This window comes from Catharus ustulatus, chromosome 6 (genome assembly GCF_009819885.2).
Source record: "Catharus ustulatus isolate bCatUst1 chromosome 6, bCatUst1.pri.v2, whole genome shotgun sequence".
NCBI lineage: Eukaryota > Metazoa > Chordata > Aves > Passeriformes > Turdidae > Catharus > Catharus ustulatus.
In genome coordinates this window covers 18,481,775-18,501,575 of record NC_046226.1, presented here as the reverse complement: position 1 = coordinate 18,501,575, position 19,801 = coordinate 18,481,775, and the positions used below count along the sequence as shown (strand labels likewise).

General features: G+C 37.9%; 1 protein-coding gene across 3 annotated transcripts in view; it reads right to left on the bottom strand.

Moving 5' to 3' along the window:
* Positions 1-2,150: 2,150 nt before the first annotated feature.
* KCNK10 (potassium two pore domain channel subfamily K member 10) overlaps positions 2,151-19,801 on the bottom strand; it is a 61,814-nt gene continuing 44,163 nt past the window's right edge. For all 3 annotated transcript variants that reach the window (XM_033063213.1, XM_033063215.1, XM_033063214.1), the window contains 3 exons: positions 14,258-14,444; positions 11,032-11,174; positions 2,151-9,155 (listed from right to left, as the gene is read on the bottom strand). In XM_033063213.1, the coding sequence (XP_032919104.1) occupies positions 8,544-9,155; positions 11,032-11,174; positions 14,258-14,444 (942 nt within the window). In that variant the 3' untranslated portion in view covers positions 2,151-8,543. The remainder of the gene's footprint in view (positions 9,156-11,031; positions 11,175-14,257; positions 14,445-19,801) is intronic.

Sequence of the window (19,801 nt, the reverse complement as noted above, 5' to 3'; positions counted from 1 at the left end):
TGGCCCAGCCTCTGCCCTTTGTGCATCATTTTTGTCTCTTTCTGCCCAGATATTCATTCAAGGGGAAAGCAAGTTCTTCATATGCGCAACCAAGATTCACAGTCACCAAATGCTTTGGAATGTAATACAATCTTAATTTACTGCTTTATTCTTCCCAGTCAGATAATTGTACTTAGGAGGAAATAGTGGCACAGGTCCATTTAGCTAATTGCTTCAATTCAAATCAATGGTATCTATCCATCCTGTTTAAATTGGGTTCAGTAATGACATTTACATTGCTCTGCTTAAGATATGGCATTGATAAAAGAGTTCTCCATCAAGAAAACATCAGCTCCTTATGCCAGAATGAAAGGAATGGATGACCCAAAGGCAGTCTCCTACAGTGGGGAAAGTCTCCAGGATGTCCCATGGAAATGATCTAAAGCTTTGCTAGAAAGCAGTGACAACTGCCAGGCCAAAAAATGTGTTGTGAAATCTTTGTGGGGTACTCCTTCCTGAACTATTCACTTTTAGGATGTTACTTTATTATTATATATTAATTTATTGTTTTAAAAGCAACTTTAATTGGTTTTCTACCATGTAATAATTCTTTTCAAAAATAGTTGGCATTATGCAAAACAGCAGACTGTACTGAGAAAATAGCTTTTCAGCAAGAATCTTAGTGTGACCCTCATCATCATCCATAGAGATTCTGGAGGGAAAAAAGGGTATTTCACAATTTGTTACACATCCACCCTTTGTTTTTTGCTAGTTTGTTGGGGTTTCTTCTTATTTTATTTGTCTTTCGCAAATCACCTCTCGAAACAGTGGCTTGGGTAAATTTGCTAAATAGGTCAATTTGCTGGAGGATTCCAGAAACTTAATTACCATCTCCATATCCCAGGCAATAGGTCACAAAGTCAGAGCAAACAGCTGTAGCTTGATAAAGTCTGGACCTGGAAATCAAGTGAACAAGCAGAATACGCATAAACTAGAAAATGCAAATAACCATTTTTTGAGTGAAAAATAAGAGTGATATAGAGTAGCTAAATTAAGAGACTAGCTAAATTAAGGTCCAATTAAGAGACTCATGTTTATAAGGAAAGAGATAATTTTGGAGATGGAGGTGGGCTTTGGAGAAATATGTATTGACATGCACAGTTAATATACAGCAAGTAGCAGGAATCAGTATGGACTGAGTAGCAAAAACAGTATATAAAAAGTAGCACAAATATAAGGGAGATTGTTCTGCTCAGCCCAGAGCTTTTTCTTTTTTTTCTTTTTTTCCTTTTTTTTTTTTTTTTTTTTTTTTTTTTTATTTATTTTAGTTTTTTTCTTTTTTTTCTTTTTTTTATTTTTTTTCTTTTTTTTCTTTTTTTCTTTTTTTTTATTTTTTTTCTTGTTTTTTCTTTTTTTTTTTCTGAAGTCAAGCAAAGGCTCAGACATGAGAGGTCTTTATACACACTATGCAGAACTTTGAACCAAGATTACTGGAATTATTTCATCATCCAGATTTGCTGACAAAAGGAACCACAGTTCAAGAGTTTGCACCCTCTGTGAGTAGATTGGCCTGTGTTGCAATTTCCCAAGCTGAAAGAAAAACAAGACAATGAGGGAATCTGAGGTCCAACATAGAAAGTAGTCAAAAGAAAAACATCAAAAAATCAGCAAAATGACAAAAGAATTCACAGGAAAAAACAAACCCAACCTTGTCCATGCTTCCCAAGGTCAAAAAGCTTCACCTCATCTCTCCATCCATAACTTCTTCCAATCATCCTGGCAAATAATTTCTATATAAAGAAACTAGGAAGGAGAAACAGAGCATGCTCCAAGTTCTGATTCTTGCTTCCCTACTGACTGGTCACTAAATGCAGAAATGGCTAAGTATGAGTAGAAGTATGGCTGGAAATTTGTGTCTCTCTTTTGAAACCAGCCCAATACCATGGCTTCCCAAATTAGACACCCAGGAAATATGGGAATCTGGATCATCAGCCAGGGAGAAAAGGTAGAAGGGGCAAAAACAAGCTCAAAGGTCCAGCAAAAGTGATATTATCAGCAATGCACAGTTTTCTAGAGATACACAGAAGAGGAGGTTAACTACAGTTCCTGTCCTCTTGCTGGATGATCAGACAATAGAAAGAGAAAAGAAAAAAAAACAACAACAGGAAAAGTGTTCTCATCTGGATGGTCTTTGTTGCAATTTTTTTTAATCTTTTAAAACATTACATCATAAAATAAAGACAATAGCAGCAAACCTTATCAAGTTGGTACAAGCACATTCTGCTCTGCACCCTGGTAATGACATTTCTGAAATTTTCATTTTTTTGAGAATGCCTTTCTAAAGCACCATTGAATCTTACAGAAAGAGTGGAAGAGGGACAGAGACAAGAAAGTAGATAGAATATCCTTGCAAGTGGTTTTACTGATTGTTTATAGTATAATTTGAAGTTGATCAGGACAAAATAGTAGAACAGCATTCCAAAAAAATGTTTCCCCAAATTTTAAGAAACTTCTTTTTTAATCACAAAGCTGTAAATGACTGATAGTGGTTTGTCAGTACTGTCCAAGGTCCAGATCAAGTTCTATTAGAACTTGGAAAAAATCACTCTAAAACTACATTGAACACTGCCCTGAATACATTTAAATTGTTGGGAAGATATGATCTAGACACAAACTCTGTGTTTTTCTAATTAAAGCTACTATATGAATCCAGGATCTGAGAAACTGCTAAATGGTAGGCTGAAAACTGTTATGTTTGGCTTACATCTCACAACAGGCACCATAAGCTTTCCTCTTGAGAACATCCAGCTCTCACAAAAAAAAGAAAAAAAAAAAAAAAAGACTTTGGGGATAGAATGTATTTGGGAACAAAAGTATTCTCTCTCACATGCCAAGAATCACCTGCCTTTACTTTGCTCTCAAGATCAGCGAGAGAAAGCAGATCCTCTTTGCCTCAAAAGGCTAAATGCTATAGAAATATCCACTTTCTTCCAAAAGCAGCAGCCCTATTATTTCCTAGTGATAAGACTTAGATATGTAAGCAGAGAGGAGGGAGCATCTACCTGCATGGAGCAAGGAGGTCTCACCAGTAAATCTGTGTGCAAGAACCAGTTATGTGTGTCATGTCAGGGGTGTTAGCAGGAGGCCATTTTTCATCTGGTTCCTGAGAACTCTCCAATGTGGTGGCTAAGGCTTGGCTTTAGAGTTACCTTCCCATCCCAGCATGATCCAGCTCACAGACTATGCACTGGCTACATCAGGACAACTTCAAATTAGCTTTTGCAGCTGCTTCCTCGGTGATTTCAACAGCACAAGTCAACAGAGACTAACAATGCTATGAACTGGACCTGCAGTGGCAGGAGGAAAAAATACAGTACAGTTCAGCAATGCTATTAAGGAGAGTAACTGTTACTGATAGTAAAGGAGATAGGGAACTTGGGAAAATTTCGGCAACTCAAAAGAGTTTTCAGATCTACATTTTTTTGATGATACATTGCAGCCAACCAGTTTCATACGTTGATCTACAAGCCTTTATTTGAGTTCCACTGATTTCTGTTGATTTGCCTTGTGTTTTCATTGATATTTAAATGACTAGGGAACTGTTTCTGAAGCTGAGTTTATTTGTGTTTAGTACTGATATAATGCCATTCCAGTAAATATAAATTGCACAGTAGAGATGAGTTATAATAGCAGGCCTATGCTATAAAAAGTTTAAAAATAACAAGCGAGCTTCACTTTACTGCACAGACTTACAGGGGCAAATTTTGGCCTAGATTTGACAAAACATAGCTCAGAACAAATAAATGTACAGGGAGGACCGAAACAATCACCCAGCCACATTTCAAGTTCATATCTGTTTAGTAGGAGACTTCCTGCTCTAGGTTAGTACACAACATAAAAAGACGCTTGGTCTTTACCTGTAATTTATTTCTAGTGGACAGTGGGAAAAGTGAAAGTAACAGACATCATGCAACCTGAAAACACAAATAAACCCCTGAGAAAACCAAAGCTGGCAAACCAACAGCCCATGTACAGCATAAAAACAAATACTTCCGAAAAAGGAAGGGCTTTTAAGGACAAGGATTTAATAACCTGAACTCAGACATAATTTCATTTATTATGGGTTAGAGATTTCAGAAAGTCTCTGGTGTAGTCCTTTAATGGCTTTGGAGGAAGCAGACTGGTACTAGAGACATCTTAAAGCCAGGCAGCAGAAGCTCAAGTGATTTATAATTTCATGGCTACAATCAAAATCAGGTTTCATGAATATAAATCACTGAGGGGGATTATTGTGTTGTATTTACTATTATAATAATGTTCCCTATTCAGTGGTAATGAAATTACAAATCTTTTGAAAACCAGTATCTGCACAAGTTGAGCAATGCTTATGGTGGTTAATGGTCTAGAAGGATTCCCAAAGTGGCATAGCAGAATTCTTCTGCACAAGGCAGTGGAAAGTGGGACTGCAGAGCTGAAAGCTGTAGGATACAGTAGCTCAGTCATCCTCTATGTGTGAGGGCTGCAGCTACAGAAAATCCATGTTTCCTTTGTTCTTTCAGGTCCCAATTCCCATGTTACGCTTAGGACAGGATCAGAGAGTAAAAGTCACTAACCCACCCTTCTGTTTGACTTCTTATTTTCAGGCTGCTTGGAAAGGGCCTAATTTAGAGAAAGAAGTTTTGAATATGGTTCATATTACTTCTGCTAAAACTTTTCTATAACGGTGGAATGGCCTCACTAGAAATAACATGACAAGTTTTTATAGGTGCTACTAAATGCCAGAGGATGAGAATTTTAGCCATAAAAACACTTCATGTTTGAACTGAGATTCTCTCTCAAGCTGTTGCAGACAATTAAAACCAAAGGATGCCCTTTAAAAGAGGAAAAGCAATTTAGCTCATTAAAATGTCATTTTAGGTGTCAAGATGTTTCTGTCTGGCACCCTAGGAAATACACCATTTGCACTTCCATATTACAATAAATATTATGTATATTGAGGTATTTAATAGCCAATCATCTAGCAGAAAATATTTACTCCTGTCATAGCCAGTCAACTTTCTCGGCAAGTTTCACAGACACAGAAAGGTAGACGAGTGAAAGAGAGCATTTTGCTTTCATATAAAAGGTCATCAAATGCTCTGCTCAGTATCTCACTGAGACTCTATTGAGCATACCTTTTGTCCCTGAACTATTATATCCCAAACCAGGGGATGCTGAAGAAACAGCTGATAAAATGTCAGCCAAGGACTCCTGTATGGAATGGCTGCACAGAAACTAGAATGAGACACGCCATCACTTGGAAATCTGGACAAGGGACAGACTGAGAACTCAGAAAGATAGGATTAAAACTATGCCCGGATGTCATTGTCCTTCTCTATCATCGGAGCACACAGTTCTGAATTTGCCCAACAAATTTTGCTGCCTCACTTCTCCATGTTGACTTGTGTTCTGTGATTTGCCTGTTGTCCAACTCCCTGCTCACTTAGACAATTCCTACAAGACAGACTTTACTTTCCCTGACCCTAATCAGAAGAAATGCCCTGGCTATGGCTAAACTTTATTACACATACAGAAAATTTCACATACAGAAAATGCATCTTCCATATCCTTATAGATGTCTGTGTCACTATGCAGAACTTTTCTATTGCAGGCAAGCATTTCTTGTGAGAAGAACTCTTCTGAAGAACAGATAACACTGCATGCATGATGTCGATCCTGGCATTTGGTAACCAAGGAGAATTATTTGCACAACTGAATGTATTGCATGCTTTCAGAGTCGGATAAGATGCTTTTGGGTGCCAGATCCTTCATAGATGCAAAGCACAGGGTGATGCAACAAGGAATTACTTCAATTCTCAGACCTGAATTGTATGTCTCAGCACTTCTGAACCTTTTCTGGAATTCAGATGCCAATCTGAATTGTAGCTTTCACTCCTAACCTCCTACCAATAAAACATCAGATCTGAACAGCCTTGGGCGCATCCAGATGTGCTTCATCCATCCTGGCACTACAGAATTAGTCATGCTCATGGATGAAACTTCAGAACATTTACTTATATGTGACACTCAAAGGTGTGCCCAAAACCAGCAGTAGCAGGCAGGCTAAAGAGCTCCAGTGCTTGAGGAGACCTGCACCTTGCTGGTGTCTGCGTGGGGCATGAGGAGGATGGTCACAAACCATCTGTGTGTTTTTGAATCCAAGCACAGGGCTGTCTGGTACAAAAGTCTCCAGAAGCCAGGGCAGTTCTTGAGTTAAGTGGAACCTTCCCCAGGGACTGGGCTTACTGCCCTGCCCTCTGGTAAGGTTAAGCCAGAGTGCAGCCCTGCACCTCAAGAGATTCACAGGTGAAGTAAGCAGAATTCAATTTCTCTTGGATCTTATTGAGTTAGAGCAATCCCAAATGACCTGAAATTTTTCAGACATTACTTTTTCATCCTTGATTTTCAAACAGATAATGAAATTAGAAAGATGATAAGACATTTCAAGAGAAGTGAACCAGGAGACAGAACAAACTAAAAACTTCTTTTTTCCTCTGCACTAGTGGAATTTGGCTCACTCCTGTAAATCCAGCAGAGTCATTATATATGCAAATATGAATATTCAAAATTTGCATTCACACTGCCATGCTTCCATTCATAGCCATGGCAATCTTGAATTCTGGTGGCCAGTTTGAGTTGTCTTATTGTGCATAAAATCTCAGAAAGTATCAGGGAATGATGCATGCATTTTTGTGTATGTAGACATCAGCATGCAATTCCAAAAGGCCATGTCTGCATGACCTGTGGATGTCTGCATGTTTGACTAGCTTGCAAGAGTCTCTGCAATCAACATCCATGCTTACCTTACCTATACGCCTACAGTTTGAATTTCAAGAATATTTAGAATTTTGTGAAAGCTCAGGGAAAGCATTGCTGGTACAATCATATGTATCTCATTTCCAGCATGCAAAATCTTCTATTTGCAATGACCCACCCAGCAGCCCACAGGATCCTACTATAAAAATTTAGTATGTTTTGCAATTCCCATTGGTTATTTTGCAGTATTTTCTTTGAAAATTTACTGCAAAGTCTAGACACAATTCTGGTTTTCATATTCATATGTCCAGACAGCAAAAAAGAATTTTTTTTAAATCCCCCCAGTTTAGTTACATTTTACTTTAGTCTAAAAATGCAGAGAGGTTATGTTTAGTTTTTCTCAATAAAAGGGATAGCAAATTTCCAACAAAGATAGTACTTGAAAGGAAATAAACCAGATAATTCAAAATACTTGTTTAAAAAGTTACAAAATATGACAGCATTAATGGCACTTAAAGCTATAAGCACTTAAAAGATTAGCACAATATTTTTTCCTAAATTTCTTTTTTCTTTTTTTTTCTTTTTTTTTCTTTTTTTTTCTTTTTTTCCTTTTTTTTTTTTTTTTCTGAGATATTGATAGCAGCTTATGTCTAAACCAAACCCAGCAAAAGGAAGCAGAGAGCCCTGAGATTCTATGGTAGCCCTGGCCCTCATTTGAATCATATATATTCTCTTATGTTTATTTTTAAAAATTCAGATTCAGATAGAGAACAGCAGTTTGCTGACATGCAAAAGCTATAGCTTCCCTTCTGTCCTTAGAGTCTTACAGCATTAAAATAGAAGGATTTTTTTCAGTGGTAGAAAGGGTGAATGAGAAATTATTTAAAAAAAGTTGGCCCACTGTTTTGTATTTTTAGCCAAATATCATTGAATTGATGTTACTCTTCTTTCAAACAACATAGTATATGATGTATTTTCTTCATATATACCTTCTTGCTGTGACTTTACATTGAATTTTCCTACATGAGAAAAAAATCCATTTGTTTCTTTTTTTGTTTTTTTTTCATTGCTTAAGATAAATACCCACAGAGTTTTTTTGTTTTGTTTTGTTTTTCTTTTTTTTTATTATTTTTTCATTTTTAATGAAAAGAGAAATCCAACCCTTACTTATGTCTGTGTTGATTTTCCAGCCAGCATCCAGCTGCTAGCTGTGTCCATGGACATTCTTTTGGCATTTAGAAAGATAATGCATCTGACTCAAATATAGGGGGAAAAAATGTAGCTTGGATCACGTGCCAAAACGTAAACTAAGCCTCACTGAAAGTTTCTAGTTCACTCCAATCATTTCTCCTCTTTTTAATCACCAGGGGAAGGCTTTATGGATGCATACTCCATTACAAAGATTCACTGTTTTTCATCCCTTTCATAGGCCCTTCTTGCATAGCTGCCCTTTGTCTAATATCACACCATGGTAGGAGCCCTCTGGTGATACTGCCATGGTTCAATCCCTTCCTTTGTGTCTTGCCCTGGTAATCTTATACAGGCTGAAATTTCCATGTGCGTAGCTTTCTGTTGCCAATCTGCAGTGCTGTGTTCCTGATTTGTTTTGGCAGAGCAAGCTGGAGTCTTTATGGCACAGTGAAATATTCTTCGATGCTATATAATTCAGACTGAATAAGGAGTCTGCATAAGGCACGTGTCTCAATATATATGTATATAAAAACACCAACATTGTTAATTCAAGTCAAGTATCTTTTACATTTAACTTCTTAAAGTAACACTTTATTTTTATGCTCCCTTTCTTTGGCTTCATTGGGAATCACTCCATTTTCCAGGTCTGAGTGCTGCTGGATGCAATTGGTCAGAACTGAAGTGCTAGAAATCTTCTTGGAATTGCACATCTTCTCTGTCTCCTCTTCCTTTTTTTCTTCATCCAAGGAATAGTTTCTGAAGGTCTCATAAATTTTATGCATATCCTCAGGCATGGTCTTTTTGAGATCTTTGTTTTTCCTTTTGGTCATCTTAGCAGACGATCCAAATTTGTTAATGATGTTGTCCTCGGATGCCCCCTGCCCGTGCTTGTTGAGCTTATCTGACGCTTTAAGGCGCAGGTTGTTAGGCCTGTTGTTGATGCTTTCCTGAGAGGAGGCCTTGAAGCGTCCTGTTTCCAAGGTAGCAAAGACAGAGCGTTTCTCTGGAGAGAGCATGTCTAAGGAGTGGGCTCGCTGGTCCAGGCCCAGGCGCCTGCGCTCCATGCTCCGGATGGTGGCTGCCCGTTGAAGTTTGTCATGGATCTCCACGCTGAGCCGCCTTCGTGTCTCTCTGAACTCAGCTGTCACGTTTGCTTTCCACTCTGCTGCATGGGCTTTTATTTCTCCAACCTTTACAACATGAAGAAAGAGAAATTAATGTAAAAAAGAAAAAAAAAAACAAGGAAAATCTTTCCTGTAGAATGGTAGCACAAGCACTTTCTTCTCTGGCATGAAACTGGGGAGTGGTCCCATCTCCACTGCATCCAACTGGACCCAAACTTCAGTAGCAAAGGGCTTACACTGGGCAAACTCTTAAACACACCAACTGATGGCTTTTGTAACATAGAACTCATCTGCCTGTGTCACTTTGCCACCCCACACATTTTATAGCTGTGTTATGTGATAGGACATGTTCATGCTAATCCATGCTTGATTAGGAACAAAATTCCTGACTCATAATGTCAGCAGTAGATGGTCAATGGTCAAGGGTGAGCAAAGTTAATCACATGTAGTTACACCAATACACTTCAGAACAGCACAACAACCAGTGCAGCAGTACAGGAATGTGTTTTCCTGTTTTGCTCATGGATGCAGCTGTTTAATCCCACTGAAGGTTCTGTTCAGAGCCACAGAGTCACAGTTAAATACTCATATAATTTTAAGTGGCCCTCTCACTTCTCCTAGGTTCATTTTCAGGGACAAATGTAGAGGTTTCCATTGCACTATTATCCAAATACCACACTGTCAAGCCACATTCTCTATGGGCACTATGAGCATATCCTTGAATGTCCTACTGTCTTTCTCTGTTTTACTCCTTTGAACTGGGGGCTGGAAAAATGGCTAAGAATAAAGCACCAAGTAATGGCTGTATTCAATAAATATGCCTTCCCAAATGAGAAAAATCAAGATAAATGACCAAGCAATATTTCAGCTAAAACAGGCCTTTCTCAAAATTAAGCTAGAGAAGAACAGATTTAGGAGTACAGTGTCTGCAGGAGCCCACCATGATCAATGGTTTGCTTGTGGTGCTGCAGCCTGAAGTTTTGGTAGCCAAAAACACACAAGGAGTCATCTTTTTTTCTGCAGGCCAAATGCACAGGTGTCCACTTAGCACTGTGGCAAAGGGCATCTTGCATCCATGTGGGAGACCGGATTCCCCACTGTCGGTGCCTGATGACCAACAGAACAGCCACACTCTCTGCAGTACCTTTTGTTAATGGAGATGCATAGGGGATGCACCAGGTCTTGGGTGGTACAGATGCCTTCAAATGTTAGGAACAGCACTACTCCCCTGCCAAATTTCACCTGCTACTTGGTTAACCCTGCCAAATAAGCTTCACTAGTAAAGCAGGAGGATATTCCCTTAAAATCTGAAATTATATTACTAATTATATTACTAACATCCTCCACCACTGGCTTCAGCTCTAAAGTCATGGCAATTGCCTTTCTATTTTCCACACTTAGTTGAGTGTGGAACTCCACTTACTTGAATGAAGCATTAGCAGTATCCTTTTTGAATCATGAAGGACATCTTCTGAGTGAATTTAGTCATGCTCTCCTTGATGCTGACTATTCAGTTTCTTCAACTTTTAAAAAGAGTACACAGTAAGGGATTTGAATCTAAACTTCTATTCAGAACCATACTCCCTGGCATAGGAAAAGACAGGAAAATTGCCTAATTTTTAAGGAGAGAACACTGAAATTTTTAGTACCATTTCATAGAGTAAAGGCTGGCATCTCATTACATAATTGCAATCCTACTGATGTGTTCTGTGTATTTTTGAGTACTCATAGAGGTGTAACAACCTTGGTTGTTTCTGCTGCTTTTTTCTCTTCCTTTATGAAGGAGGTAAAGACCAGAGCTAACTGTATACCAAAGGCAGAAAGTGTAGTAAACCAGGGGACATTGGTCATGCTGAGCATATTCCTTATTTAGACAAGCAGGAATCAGGTACTTAAATCTCTCTTGTAAAATGACAAACCACTGAGAAATTACTGATCATACCTCTTCTTGTGTCTTCTTGGACAGGACTCTAAACCAGTCTCCAATCATACTCAGGACAGCAGCAAAATAGGCAAGGCCAACAAGGATCCAGAACCACACTAAGGGTTTATACCACTCCATGTATTTGATGTCAGTATTTCCTCCTGAAATAAGCATATACTTATGCTTACAAATCATAAGGTGACAAAATTATCACAAAATATCTGCAATTCTGAAAAATGCATTTTTTTAACTCTTGTCAACAGCACTGTACTTCTGATAAAAAGACAAGAAGCCTGTCGGATGGGAGGGACTCAACCTGTTTTAATTTTAAAGTCTTCAATATTACCTGTTGTTCTGCTGCTATGTGACCTGCCAGAGCACTCAGTAAACACTTTCCTTTGTATTGCTCATATGCTGAAGCAGCTCTGAAATTCTCCCTTGATAGTACTTGCAACATCAATCAAACATGTCCAAGAAAAAAGTTTAATACAACTAGTCTTCCTTATTCTGAATTGCCTGCAGCCTCATAGTTGAGAAAATTTACAGATCAACCCCCTTAAGTTACAGTTTCCCAACTTTTTTGGGTTTAGCTATAGGACTGAGAGACCTATGTGCAGAAAAAAGAAATGTAGCTTTTTCTTTCAAGCCAGGGTGTCTGACAGGAAGCCAACCATGCATTAGCCCTGAAAACAAGGCAATACAGTGTGCTTGGGTATCACTCAGAGGGATGCTTTCTCTGGCCAGTGACTTCATAAGAGATATCGGTCAAACCAAGCAACAAATGTACTCTATGGTTCTTCATGTAAGTTTCTGGATGAGAAGTGAGACGTTTGGCAAACCTAATGGACTACAAAGACCCTCAAATAAGTGCGGTAGCTGCCTGCTACAGAGTAAATTTTCACAAAAGAAAGAAACCACAACCTCAATTTTGAGACTCTCAGTCCCATCACAGAGCATTCTTGCACTGCGAGAATGAGAGCCAGTGAGAAGGCAGGCACAGCCCTGAGTGGAAGAGTGAGCAGCAAAGAGTATGCAGAGCCCCATCCCTCAACACAGGTGAACATCACCCTGGCGGTAGCTGTATAAATCCCTGCACAAAGAGCGAGCCTACCAGGAGACTCAGGCAGAGATCTTCATATTTCCTGGACTCCAGTTTTCGTTAGAAAGAGCTAGACATCTATACACACTTGTACACACTGTACAAGTGCAGAGAGATTTTACGGGTTTTCACTGTTAAAATCACCAGACAACACAGTTCAGAATTTTCCCTTTTGCTTTTTGCAATCTGAGACATTTTTATGACTCTTTAATTTTATCAAGCCTCAATATGAGTGTAGTTACAGCGTTTGAACACCCCCGTGGAAGGTCAGACATTTAACAATTGGCAGGGACCCAAACATTGGTTTTGACGTTAATCTCTCCCCATAGACTGCATGAATCACACTCTTTTTTTCCTGCCTTTAAGAGCCTGAAACAATGGGAGGTAGGGACTGCTGTTGCTATGGTACAAGAAGCCTCTTCTGATCATACATGTCCCTGAGGAAGCTCACTAGGAAACAGATTGTCTAGATCTATCTTGCAGAGTAATCAGGTGACTGAGAAAGTATGAGACCACTTTTTTCAGCCTATCAGATACTCTGTTTTTTCAGGCTCCATGCACAATTTTATTTCCAACTGTAGTACAAAAAGCTCTCAGTTTCCCAAGAGCCTGGATTTGTTCTAGGTGCAATAAGCCAGCATAGCTCCATTGGCACTGTTTTAACCATTAAGATACAGTATTTTTGATTTGCTGTTGAAGGAACAGAGATACTGAGAGATTAAAGTGGCATAAAATAAAAGGGGCAGAAAATCTCTCTCAAAACCAGCAATAAATCCCAAATCTCCTGGTGATCACCTGCCTTAAGCTCTTATCATGAAAATGCCTCTGAAGTTTCCTTATTCAGGGTCTTCCATAAGATTTTTGAAAAAGCCTGCTTGTTAGTAGCCACCCAGCTGTGGATTATATTCTCCTAATCATGTGCATATAGAACAATTTAATATTCAGAGCTTTTTTACTATCACATTATTAAACAATACCAAAATGTGGTATTATTAAGAAATATACTGTAAATTATTTTGATTTCACACTGTGATACCTCAAAGAATATCAATGAATTCCTTTACACGTCTGAGTGGTTAAAATGGACAAAGCTCACACAACCACTTCTGTAACTGAACATTTGTAAAACTTTCTTTTTCATATTTGGGTCTTTCTTTGTTAAGTTATTTTTTTTCCTCAATAATTCATGTCTTCTATGCCAGTATGTCATAAAAAGGCGGATTAGAGTTTTCTGTACAAAAAAGACTTGTCTGCTGTTCTTCAGCAAAGAAAATTTTGTAGTTTTATTTGATGTTTTTGACTCATTCTGTTTATAGGGACTTAGAAGCACAATATGACTGTTTTTAACACAGAAAACTTAATACCTTTAATTAGGACCACTAACAGGAATGAGGAGTAGAGGTCATGCACTGATGGGAAAAAGTCCACTTATTTTAACCACCTTTTTGTTGGCAAAGCAGTTGTGTGAAAAAAAAAATGTATCTCTCATCTCTCCAGCCAACTATCTCAATTCCCTCTTCGGAAATTGTATATGGGCAGATATTTATAGTTCCTGCTCATACTGTATTAATCTTAGAGTCTCTTCCAAGCACTGAGATACATACCCCATTAGTCCTTCTCTCCTACAAGAGTTTTCCTTAACAGAGCAACTGCAATGTCAAAACTTCTGCCAAGGTTAGGAAGTGGAATGCAGGATTTGAAATGCTGCAGCTCCAGTAGTAGCACCCCACTACTGTATCTGACCAGAGAATTCTACAGACCTATGGCTCAGTTGTCCTTTGTAAAAGCTTCCTCTATTCATCATCTGAGCTATTTGCTTCTGCAGACAGCCTCAGATTGAGCACTAATGGACTAATACAAATCTTTAATTCAACGGGAAAGTAATTTTACTTTTGCATAATTCATTGCATGATAAGGGATAATCAGGACTTTCCAGGCTCCTGTTATCTGCACTGCTGAGGGCTCACAATCTACAAATGGCCCTTAAATCAGTCTGGTGTCGTAGTGCACAGTAATCCCAACAGAAACACCTGGCATCATTTCACTGGAATACAATATATTGTGAAGAGCCTCCTGTCTATACCAGAAAACAAATTCTAAGAGCCAAGGCCCTTGTGCACAGCACCTTGGCTCAAAGCTGCTCACCTGCTACAAAGTCACCGAAGCCAACAGTGGTCAGAGTAACTACTACAAAGTAAATGGACTCCAAGGCTGTCCATCCCTCGATGTATTTGAAGATAAATGCAGGAATGGTCACAAAGACAATGCAGCCTGCAAGGATGAAGGCGATGGTGGAGATCACCCGGATCTTTGTTTGACTCACTTGTTTATTCTAGAAAAAGAAAATAACAGGGAAAAAAACTGTTTGAGTGAATTTCTGGAACTGAATTATTTGTAAATGACACACTGATTATGCTGGTGTCACCTGATATGTCTCTTTCTGCCTTTTGTGAGCTTGTTGGGTGGAATACAACCCTCTCTTCTTGCTGGTAAGAGTCCTGCCCAGGTACAGTAAACCCCCATGTCTGGCCCCAGTTTATCATGGTTCCCATTTTCTATGCACTAAGAAGTGACTAACCTACCAAAAACATCACCTGGAAAAACATTCCTGAGCTTCAGAAAGGCGTCAATATGCTCCATATCAGGTTCAATGTGTAATAAAAAGTGCACATTCACACCTCCGTACAAGTATGCGTAGACCTGCATTGCCTCACCAGCACCAAGCAGTCAACAAATGGAACCAAGATTTAAATGAAAATAAACCCCTTTTCCCCCACTAAAAAGCTGAAATTTTATGTACAAATAATTCATGCTTTGGGTTTTCTAGACTCAGGATTTCCAGCTTTCATTCACAAATATGAAGGTTAAATCTCCTTTTCAAAAATAGAAAGCTGTATTATTGGTTTACTTCAGAAAAAAAAAAGGATTTATGTCAAATACCAAAGAGCCTGGGATAAAATTACCTATGTAAATCCACACTGGAAAGTTCTTGAACAAAGAGTATATGTTACTAACTTCTATAAATGGAATTCAAATACAGACAATGTAATTGTAATATTTTACACCTCTAAATCATATAAACTCTCAATTTATTTAATATATACTTAGATTTTGTTTCTATTAATATTCATACAAGCCTGGATTAACACAATTGACTCTGGCAGATTTATTTCAGATTTTCTCTGTTGTGAATAAACTCTGCATCCAATAAAGTTTCATGAGAAACCTAAATTACTAGAAAACTTACTGTGGATTAATTAGAATGACAGTGTAAATTCTCTATTTATCCTGGTAAAGCAATGTGGAGATCACTGTAAGTTGTATTTCCAAATTAGTTTTCCAAATCAAGCATCTCCCTTAACCCAGAAATGAGATCTCATTTCAGATTAAGGCATTGACTAGACAGGAAATAAGATCTCAGAAGTTATCTTTGTAATATACAGAAGGGATATTGCCTGAACTGGTTAATATCTAACCAGCTTGTGAGAAATATTGTGCTTCCCCTAAAATGGGAGCATTTCTTTTAGAGGTGCGGTGTCTGACCCTCATTAAGTACTTCTCTGATCTGGGATACATTCAGAATCAGGTAGCATAAATATGTCATGTTTCATAGATACTTTTTGTTCTGAAACTGTTTAAGACGATCCCTACACTTAATATTTTATTTTTGTGTGTGTGTGCACTATTTTCTGTGTCCAGATGAATAGAAATAGTTCATAAGATTAGTAATATAATGCCAAATATAAGACATGGAAGAAACTGCCAAGTACCAGGGGGGAAAGCAACACAAAAATATAAAATCTGAATCCTTTATTTATTACTTCCTTTTCCAAAGAGCCATTTTGAGCATTTTGCTAAAATACCAAAGAATGATCTGCCTTCTTTATGTGATATGGATACACGTTAATAATGGCAGGATTTTACACTTATTGAATGAGTAGTGAAAGGAAAAGAAAGTATCACATGGATATCACTTAGTGTCCTACATTGACACTCTTGTCTTTTGTCATTGAGAATTAAGATTACCCAAATTGATGCTTATTTTGTAGTTTGATCAAGGAGAACTGTTTACTTCTACCAAATGCTTCTGTTTCCTGATATGTAAAAATAAAATGTCAAAAACCTTGTCTTGTGGAAGTTAGGAGAAAAGTACCTCTTGGGAATCCTTGAACAAAAAGTAATTTGGAGCTGCCCGGCATCAAAGTTATACATAGTAATTCTTCCTCCAGTCCCCACATAGCAAAAATTTAAATGCACTTCAGTATGTGTCAGAATTGTCTCATGAGGGAGAAAGGAATGAAAAGAATGGCCTTCAAATCAGTAACAAATGTTCAGGACATCCCCTTGTTCATGAGCAATAAACTCAGCCAAAGGTTGTGGGTTATTTTAAGAAGAAACGGTGACAATGTTAATGAAAGGGTCTGTAAAAGGCCTGACTCATGGTTATTGTGCACCTTTGTCACTCACACAAAAGCAGAGCAGCTGAGGGTACAAATGAAGGCAGAAAGAAATGGTGAATCAGGCACAGCATTTTTAGAGCTGCTGAAAAGTGTACAAAAGCAGGACTCAGAAAAATAATTACTTCATGAAAAATAACACATAAAATGCAGACGTGAAAAGGGGGTCTTTTTACAGTTAGGCATGCATTCAGAGGAAATTCACAGTAGAGTTTAACTGCTATAGATGAAAAAATTGCTAAGGCATAATTGTAACTTACTAATGGAATATATACATTGTAATAATGACATACTACAAAAATGTAACCCACTGCAGTGTTACACCAAGTAATTATTTAAATCATTATTTAAATTTATATTATTTAAATTTAATCACTCTATATAACACTAAAGATTGAGAAGTCTGAATAAGTTCATACAAATTTCTTTTTTAAACAGTAATTTCAGCTTGGGGCCAAACATTGTCAAACAGCTGAGCAACTTCTGCCAGGCTAAGACGGGAACGCATTTTGTGGCAGGTGTCAAAAAGAAATAATAACAAATAATAACAAATCCCTTCCTCCAGGAAAGGTAGCTAATCTTATAGCTGTTTAAGTAAAATTAAAACACCTTTAAAAGAGATGTTTTCCACTCTTTTTCTTTTTGTTTACCCACAAGTTTTTTCCACAGTGATGAAGCAGATAATTTGTAAGACATTCTTCAAATATAAATAAATTAGTGCCTGCTAATGAGACCAATTTAAATCCACCTAGAACTACTCTGGAAAATGTCAAAGAAGTAATCTAAGAATCTAAGAATGGAGAGTTTTCTGTGCACCCATCGGGGTAATTTCCATTTTCCACTGACAGTATTGATTTTATTCTTAAGGTGGCTAAGTGCTAAACTGACAATGTTGCTGATGTCTTGCTTACATGAATTCAAACAACCTAATGTCAATCTGCTCTAGTGCCAAGAGGGGTAAGGACAGACAGAGTAATGAAAACACCCTTATCAGTGGAATTAAGTTCTTATCCATCTTTTCCATCAATAACTGCAGCTTTGCTTTTTCCTCATTTTCCATTATATATACAGAGGTTTTAGTAGTTTTGTTCTTATCTAATAATTTAAGGAGTTAAAATGAACCTTGAGTTTTTTACTTCCCTTTTTTCTCTCCGGCCCAATAGATCAAAGCCAGGGTAGTGGATTATTTTATGTCTCCTGCTTTCTGCAGGTGAATTAACTGAGGTACACTTTTTCTGACCTTATGCTTGACAATAAAAGCACCAAATGGTGTTTTTAAGAAAGCAAACTGAGACCACGGGGTTGATGTACATTCCTGTGAAAAAGGAGCAGGAGGCATTAAGTAGGAGAATCAAAAGAAGCTACAATCATTTATCAGACTAGACTAAATTCCAAATATATGGAACATACATATTTCCATGAACAGCATATTTCATATAAGCTTATTCCAAGATTCCGTAGTGTCACCTCTCGTTTCATAGAAAGCTCCCCCAGTATACTGTACTACTAAACCAAAAATAGCACTGGAACACTTCCCACTTCACAGTAAGCTCAGATGGTTTTTCCATCTTCCAAACTTTCCCTTTTCTGAATTCCTGACAAATCTCCCCAAGGCTCTGGCCAAGCTGACTACCTTTTTTGCTAGTGGCTTTTCAAAAATTAAAAGAGTTTTTATTTAAACTTTTATAACCCCTTAAAGTATACCACATAAGTCCTCAATAATTACTGTGAGAAAACTATTAGTCAAGAAAAAAATTTTACATAATAATCAAATTTCCATTCTGAGCAGCTGATCCCTGTGACATCAAAGCCACAACAAAACTGTTTCTTATGTAAAAATCTTCATAGACTGAAGAAAAATGTCTTCTCTCCCAAGTAAATTAATAAAAGACTTTTTTTTTTAAATGGTAAGCTAACTGTACATTGTCAGTGTGGAAAAAAAGAAGTGTAGAGGAGAAAGAGAAGTGTTCTAAAAGTTTTATTCTGAATTTTTTTCTTATAGTGTCTAGTATTAAAGGGGTTTTTTTATACACTTTTAAGTTTAAATGCGTTTTACCTTTCTCCTAATCCTATCTCACAATAAACAATAAATAAATAATTCTAGTAAGTACACTAGCAATTTGGCCAATGATAAAACCCACAACAGAAATTAATGCATTGGCCAGAAAATCTCAAATTAACAAAATTTACAAACCCAAACCACTACAATGACTAATGGCACATTTTTTTGAGATAATGTAATATATCTGCATGGAAAATGCTCCCCTCATTTCTCCAAAAGGCTCTATATTTTGGAGCAGGGAAAACACATTTCAAACAAAACAAATTTTTTAATATTTCTTTTGTTCCCTTCACTTACACTTAACATTGTGCCCTTCCCCATGCTGCCAACTATTCTCAGAACAGATTGTCTCTGCCCATGCACTAATTAAACAACTTGTCTTCTAAATCACTTTCTCCAGACCAAAATATTTTAACACTAGAAATGACAGTCTTTGTACTAAAGCCAGAATATCACATGTATCAGCTCATAAACATTTGTTATGTCCTTAGTCAAAATACATTTATAAAGCTGGTGTAGATGGTGCAGGCAGCCATAGGTTCACACAACTTGTCTTTCAGATCAGCCAAATGCACGCCAGTCCTGGTCCAGAGCCTGGCACACACCTCAGTACGGCATGATGCCTTCTCAACAGGCTATATGGAAAGACTGGCACAGCACTGGCTCACAGAGCTCCTTGGTCATCAGTGATTTGGTCACATCAACCTCTTTGCAGCCTGTAACAGTCACTGTGGATTTCATCATAACTTGTCCTAGCTCCTTCATATTCAAAATAAGAATGAAGCTAAATATATTTTAAACATCACTGACTTGGACAAAACACCTAAGAACAATATAACAGTATTTTGTTCCTTCTCTGAACACTGGTGGTTCCTATCATCTCCAACAGACCCAACTCAGGGCACTGTGGAGCCACTGAGATGAGGTGGCACCTGTGGGAAAGTGTGTTTAAGAAACGGCAGGAAAGCTGGACAAGCAGAAGACAAGGGAATAGAGGAGAGAACAAGGGAATAACAAGATCAGGTGAGTGGGAGATTCTCCATGGTCACACAGGTACTTCAGGGTCTGCAGCCCATGGAGGATCACGAAAGGAACAGAGAAAAAGAGTTAGGAACAGCAGAGAAACCACTGTGTCTGACCCCAACCAACCTCTGTGCCATTTGCTGCTGC